Source organism: Bufo gargarizans, chromosome 7, assembly GCF_014858855.1.
Source record: "Bufo gargarizans isolate SCDJY-AF-19 chromosome 7, ASM1485885v1, whole genome shotgun sequence".
NCBI classification, from domain to species: Eukaryota; Metazoa; Chordata; class Amphibia; order Anura; family Bufonidae; genus Bufo; species Bufo gargarizans.
Genome location: NC_058086.1, coordinates 62,125,161 through 62,132,576, shown reverse-complemented (window position 1 = coordinate 62,132,576; position 7,416 = coordinate 62,125,161). Strand labels below are relative to the sequence as shown.

Below are 7,416 nucleotides of genomic sequence, written 5' to 3'. Positions count from 1 at the left end.
GATGAAGGGAGCGACATAGCCCAGAAACGCGCCTCAATGAAGTCCCCTTCCACTCCTATTGCCCACAGTTTACAGCCGTGCACACGCCTGGGGATCACGAGCTGCACTTCCTAACTATACTTACCACTGGCAACGTTGTTGGGCCCTCAGAATGACCTTCTACCTTGTATTATACTGGTTTTGCCCCCACATGTTGTGCCTGCTGCTCTCTAATATTGTCACTGACGTCACTGAGGAGAAAAGAAGAAATACCAGATTTTTTGCCGTATACGACGCACCTGCCCATAAGACACACCTAGGTTTTAGAGGTTTTGGAGGTAAAAGCCTCCGAAACAGGTGCAATTTCATGAGTAAATGCGACAAAAAAATAAGACTGTCTAAGGCTATGTCTACACGACGACATTTGTCAATTTTTAAAATGATGGTCTATGGTGCCACGACATGCTGCGACTGCAGCGCGACTTTTTTTGCGACTGTCACATTGCGACACCATAGACTATCATTATAAAAATTGTCGCGCGACATTGGTGCGACAAAATGTTGTGCGACAAAAGTTGTAGTGTAGTCGTGCCCCAGTGTAGTTGTGACTTATTGTCGCACGACACATGTCGTCGTGTAGACCTAGCCTAAGGGTCCATTCACATGTCCGTAGTGCATTGCGGATCCGTAATACATCCGGCCTGCACCCCCATAGAACTGCCTATTCTTGTGCGGACAAGAAAAGGACATGTTCTATTTTTGCAGAGTCCGCGGCCGGGTGCGGACACATTTACAGACATGTGAATAGACCCTAAAACAGCATTTTTTTTTACTAAAAACAGGTGCAAACACTTAAATGTGGCCTGGTATTTTTTTAGAAAAAAACTGGCGCAGGCACTATAGTAAATATGCCCTGCTGTTTTAGACAGTTTTTTCATTGCATTTACTATGGAAAGTGTGCCTGTTTTGGAGCCATTTGTACCTTGTTCGACAATATTGAAGACTAATTCTGCAGTTGTCTAATTTTTGTGACTTTTTTTCAATCTATTTATGTAGGTGCACCTTTTTTATGACTGAAATGTGTGCAAAAAATTTCTAATTCTTACTCCACTTTAGGGTTGGCTAATTTTTTATTTATCAGTTTTGAGTGACGAAGTGTGACTATTTTTGCATTAAAAGGCGCACTTTTGGGTAGACGTGCGCCTTTTTTTCATGCGCATACCAATTAGACCAATCTAATTGAAATCAAATCACCAGAGACCTGACTAAGGGCTTGTTCACACGAACGTAAGGGCTCCGTGCCCGTGCTGTGGACCGCAAATTGTGATCTGCAATGCACGGGCACCGACCGTGCGGCAGCCGCATGAGGATCGCAGACCCATTCACTTGAATGGGGTCCACGATCCGTCCGTTTCGCAAAAAGATAGAACAAGTTCTATCTATTTGCAGAACGGAAGCACTGAAAGGAACAACACAGAAGCACTCCGTAGGGTTCCGTTCCGTGCTTCTGTTCCGTTCATCCGTTCCGCACCGGATCTCCGGATTTGCGGACCTATTTAAGTGAATGGGTCCGTATCCGTGATGCGGAATGCACACGGCTGGTGACCCGTGTATTGCGGAACCGCCGTATGCGGCCCGCAGCACGGAGCCCTTACGTTCGTGTGAATGAGCCCTAATACAAAGACATCTCTCCTCATTCACCTGCTGTGCTACTTTTAATAAATAGCCTACAAAATACTGACAGGTGAATACTGACAGTCTAATTGCAGTCTAAAAAACAGACGAGCTTGATAAATGTGCCCCACATCTATTTTTTTACAGGCTCAGCTCACCTGCAGGCCTGCAACTCAAATCTTTTACAGGGTCAGCTCACCTGCAGGCCCAAACCTAAAATCTTTTACATGGTCAGCTCACCTGCAGACCCGCAACTCAATGTGAATGAGGCCCTCCTTTATGTGATATACAGGTTGTATCGGAGTGCCTCTTCCTTGTAATTTTTGGCAGCACTTGCACTTTATATGCAAGTAAATATACAGGAAAGATTGTTTTCAATCATCTTTTCCTATAAAATCAATTTTTTACTTTGGTTTTGTGCGTGAAACCTTAATTAGATTAAATCAGTTTAAGGTTTTTTAAGCAGCATCAGCAGCAGCATGGTGATTAATGCAGCCATCAAAATCAAGTTGGGTTTGTCGGTTCCCCCTCAGCTCACCAGCAGGCCCGCACCTAAAATCTTTTACTGGGTCAGCTCACATGCAGGCCCACAACTCAAATCTTTTACAGGGTCAGCTCACATGCAGGCCCTTGCATAGAATTTTTTAGAGGGTCAACTCAGCTGCAGGACCTCGCATATAATGTTTTATGGGGTCAGCTTACCCGCAGGCACTCGCATATAATGTTTTACAGGGTCAGCTCACCAGCAGGCCCGCACCTAAAATCTTTTACAGGGTCAGCTCACCTACAACTCAAATCTTTTACAGGGCCAGCTCACCTGCAGGCCCGCAACTGATGCTGCCTTGCTTTGAAGTAGTAGCCGTGGCCGTTTATCAGGCTCCCTCTCCGAAATTGAACAATGATTCCCCGTTACCTGTGGTCACCATGGTCGGCGCATAAAAGAACATCGAAAGTAGATAGAGCAGATATCCAAATGGATCGATCAGGCAGAAGTTATCTAGAGTCAACAAAGCGGCAGCAGGGCCTCTCCTGGCTAACGTTTCCTCATCCAAAATACCGCAGTGACATTCATTGTATTTTTTTATTACTCATTCCAATAACAGGGCATCTTAAGAGTCCTGTATTGTTATTTATCGTCACTACCTCCACGAGTCGGGAGTGGGTGATTTGCGCACCACCCGCTTGCCTTCCTTGGATGTGGTAGCCGTTTCTCAGGCTCCCTCTCTGGAATCAAACACTGATTCCCCGTTACCCGTAGTTTACAATGGTTTTGAGCTGACAATTACATCGAAAGTTGATAGGCCAGACATCCGAATAGATCGTCGCCGTCACGGGGACGTGCCATCGGCCCCAGGTTAACTAGAGTCGCCAAAGCGGCAGCAGGCCACCGCCTATAATGTTTTAGATGTTCAGATCAGCAGGCCCCTGCTCCAAATGTTTTTGAGGGTCACCAGCAGGCCATCAATCATAATTTTTAAAGGGTGTGTATGATCCCCTCCTTTATGTGTAACTAAGCGTGTATCGGAGTGCCTCTTCTTGTAATTTGTGGCAGCACTTACACTTTATATACAAGTAAATATTCAGGAAAATAATGTTTTCTATAAATTTTTCCTCTAAAATCAAGTTTTTTTCCTTGGTTTTGTGCGTATTATTGTCATTATGTAAAAGTGGCGTACTATTTGGACAACATCGTTCCCAGCAGCGACCAGTGAGTCCAAGATGCATCCACACATCCTCCCCATGCTGTTACAGAACCATTTTGGTGGTGTTACCAACAATTTCTGACATTTTCCTATGAACCAGACACCCTCCCCTCTTCAGAGCAGGGGGTACCTGGTTTAATGCCCGGGTTCTCCCATTGACTTCCATTATACTCGGGGCTCGGTCGAGCCCCCGAATATCACAATGTGTTTGGCCCGAGCCCCCGAGCACTACGGTGCTCGATCAACACTAATGGTAACCAAAGTGTTCCATTGAAAAAAAGATTAAAATATATATATCTATTTATTTATTTTTTTACTGGACCTGAAGAGATGGAACAGTGTAGTGTACTACGCTTTTGCATCCATTTTTGCCAACATATGCATAAGGCCTCTTGCACACGACCGTATGTATTTTGCGGTCTGCAAAAAATAAGGATGTTATTCGCGTGCATTCCGTATTTTGTGGAACAGAACAGCTTTCATAGAACGGTACTATCCTTGTCCGTAATGCGGACAATTAGGACATGTTCAATTTTATGGCGGAACTGAAACACGGACATATACGGAAACGGAATGCACACGGAGTAACTTCCGTTTTTTTGCGGACCCATTGAATTGAATGGTTCCGCATACGGGCCCCCCCCAAAAAAAACGGTACGGACACGGAAAGAAAATATGTTCGTGTGCAAGAGGCCTTAAACATATGAAAGAAATGGGAGGTAAACCCAGTCTTTATTCTACAAACACTGGGACCCTGCACCTATTGGACAGTTATGTTATAGGAATACCTCGTCACTAGAGAGAGCATGGAAGCTTACACCTTACAGCAGGGATCAGCAACCTCCGGCCCTCCAGCTGTTCTAAAACTACAACTCCCAGAATCCTCCTTTCACTTCTAGGGAAGTTACAAGAACAGCTGAGCAAGTGTGCATGCTGGGAGTTGTAGTTTCACAGCAGATGGAGTGCTAAGTTTGCTGACCCCTGTCCTACAGCAAACTCCTCAACTCCCCCTAGTGGTGGCTTCAAGCAGTCAGCGTGTATATTGACACCCCATACAATCCATATCTTTCCCAGGCTCTCTCTTCATGTTCAGACTTGAGGCAACATTGGTGTGTAAGTTAAATCTACAGTTTCTGATTGTTTTCCTCAGTTTTATGCCGCCACCCTCCAAATCTATGCAGAAAGCAAACACCTTCCTGTTTAATGTTCAACGGCTGTAGGATTAAAGCAAAGAAGAAGAAAAAAGCATACTACTCTCTACCAAAATATGCCCCATTCAAATATGGCGACGGGAATTCTTCCTTTTCCCCTCTAGAAACAAAGAGAGAGAAAAAACTGCTTCCGGTTGTAAGTGCCTTTTGTGATTGGCCAATGCAGATTCGCGCATGCGCAGCTTGCCTCAACGTGTCTGCGCGTGAAATCCGCGCAGCCATTTTGTTCGTGGTTGTATTGTGACCAGTCAGTGGCCTGTAGGTGCTGAGGTGCGAACATCCCGGTGAGTAGCGCTCGCTTTAGTCTCTTCCTAGCCTGTGCTATGTTGGCGCAGCGCTAATAATGTCGTAGTTTAAAATGAGTTTGGCTGCCGTATGTTTGCGTTGTGAATAAGGCGCGTCTTCCTGCCGGCTCCATATTGCTGCAGTCTCTGCCTTTGTATTAACGCTTTTGTTGCCAGTTACCAGCCATGTGGTGCTGGGTCCAGGCTGACCGTCGTGTTCCTCAGTGGAGGTGACTACATATGGCATAGCAACCCATTGGGGAAGATTTATCAGAACTAGTGTAAAGGAAAACGGGCTTAGTTTCCCATAGCAACCAATTAGATTCCCTGTTTCATTTTTCAGAGCTCCTTTCTGATCTGATTGGTTGCTATAGGCAACTAAGCCCGTTTTTCCTTTTGCACCAGTTTGATAAATCTCCCCCCAGTATGTGCGGGAACTGCGCCTCCCTCCCATTGTGCGGTCTGTTACCCTGTAACGTCTGTCCATGGACCCTCTGCATTGTAAGGCGTTATGGAATACGTTGCACTATGTAAATAAAGATACATTTTTGTCATTTGGACCCTCACCCATCCTGTGACTGAAAGGGATGCGGCGCTACCCCCTTTACTGGTTTTTCCAGTGTACAGCGGCGCCCTGACCACGCGGCTGTACAGGGAACTGTAACGTGGCCCGTGCAACCAGCGCTTCCCCTTCATTCACAGACTATAGCCAGATGGAAAACCCCTTTTAAAGGGCCCTTCAGCAAATAGCATGTATCATGTAGAGCAGGCATGTCCAAACTGCGGCCCAAACTGTCTAAACTAATAGCTGTAAGCTACCCAGGCATGCTGGGAGTTGTAGTTTTGCAACAGCTGGAGGACCGCAGTTTGGTCATGCCTGATGTAGAGAAAGTTATTACAAGGCACTTACTAATGTATTGCGATTGTCCATATTGCCTCATTTGCTGGCTGGATTCCTTTTTATGATCACATTATACATTGCTTGTTTCCGTGGTTACAACCGCCCTGCAATCCAGCAGTGGTGGACGTGCTTGCACACTATAGGAAAAAGCATCGGCCTATGTGCTCTCCCACCAGAGAGGCCGGAGCTTTTCCTATAGTGTCCAAGAACAACCGACCGATTCAAAAATAAAATAAAAAAATCATCATGCAGTTTTTTAATTTATTTATTATTTTTGGAAAAAGCCTGTAAAAATTCACGTGTATAAGGACCCCAACGTTAAAGTTTCTCTTGTTACTGTGTCTTTTAAGGGGTTATCTGCAACTTTGTATTTTTTTTAATGGTTCCCCCTCCCCATTCATGTGAAAGGTTTTCATATGCTATAGGCCTTATGCACGCGGCTGTTGTTTGGGTCCGCCCCCGAGCCTCAAAAAACTGCAGCTCAGATGCGGACCAGTTCACTTCAATGGGGCCGCAAAAGATGCGGACAGCACTCTCATGTGCTGTCCGCATCCGTTGCTCCGTTCCGTGGCCCCGCAAAAAAAAATAAAAAATAACATGTCCTATTTTTGTCTGTTTTGCAGACAAGAATAGGCATTTCTACAATGGGCAAATAGCGGAAGGCACGCGGGCGGCTTCTGTGTTTTGCGGATTCGCAATTTGTGGACTACAAAAAACGGAACGGTCGTGTGCATGAGGTCATAGTGACATATCGAAGGTCTTGATTGGTGGGATCTGAGCGCCAAGCCTCCCACTGATTGCTAGAGAGAGGGGATCACGTAGCGCGTCTCCTCACTGCACCAGACTGACACAGTAGAAGTCTATGGTCACATCTCCTGCAGCGAGGAGAAACCACGCTCTGTGAGCACTTCTCTCTCCTCTTTTTAGCGATCGCCTGGGATCTCGGCACTCGGACCCCCACGATCAATCTTTTGATAGGTCGCTATGGCATATCAGAAGTTTTGCCAAAGTTTGATGAGCTTTTAAGAAAATGCTGTATGAGAGTATTGACAGTACAGTCTGTGTTCCAGGTCACAAGAAATTCTTTGTACCATCATGGCTGACGTAAAGAACTATCTGTACGCTTGGTGTGGGAAGAAGAAGGTTACTCCAAATTACGACATCCGTTCAGCCGGAAATAAGAATCGACAGAAGTTTGTTTGTGAGGTATAGTGTTCCTGTCATTACAGGGTTATTCTGATGAATGCCTAGGATATTCGGCCATATTCTGATCCTTGGGGTCCAACTTCTGGGACTCTCAGATCCTGAGAATGAAGAGGCTTGTAGATCAGTTGTAGCGCGGTGCCCCCTTTAAGTTTCCCCTGCTCAGCTGCGCTCCTGGTCATCCGCTTGAGCGTTCAGATTTTCTACAGGACTGCTGATTAAAGGGGTTGGCCAACTTCTTATATTGGTGACCTATCCTCAGGATAGGTCATCGATATCAGATCGGTGGGGGTCTGACTCCAGGGTCAGCTGTTTGAAGACAATGCAGCGCTCATGCCATTATCCGGACCACCGCTTAGCTGATATGGATCACCCATCCTGAGAATAGATATTCCAAATAGAAGATGATGGCTGCATTTTTGGCCAAAGATTGTTTATTCACCAATTAGTCAATAAGAACA

The 7,416-nt window shown here is 45.7% G+C and overlaps 1 protein-coding gene across 1 annotated transcript in view; it reads left to right on the top strand.

Annotated features, from left to right (window-relative positions):
• Nucleotides 1-4,736: 4,736 nt before the first annotated feature.
• DHX9 (DExH-box helicase 9) overlaps nt 4,737-7,416 on the top strand; it is a 47,190-nt gene continuing 44,510 nt past the window's right edge. Inside the window, exons 1-2 of the mRNA XM_044301102.1 lie at nt 4,737-4,851; nt 6,823-6,958. Of these exons, the coding sequence (XP_044157037.1) occupies nt 6,848-6,958 (111 nt within the window). The 5' untranslated portion in view covers nt 4,737-4,851; nt 6,823-6,847. The remainder of the gene's footprint in view (nt 4,852-6,822; nt 6,959-7,416) is intronic.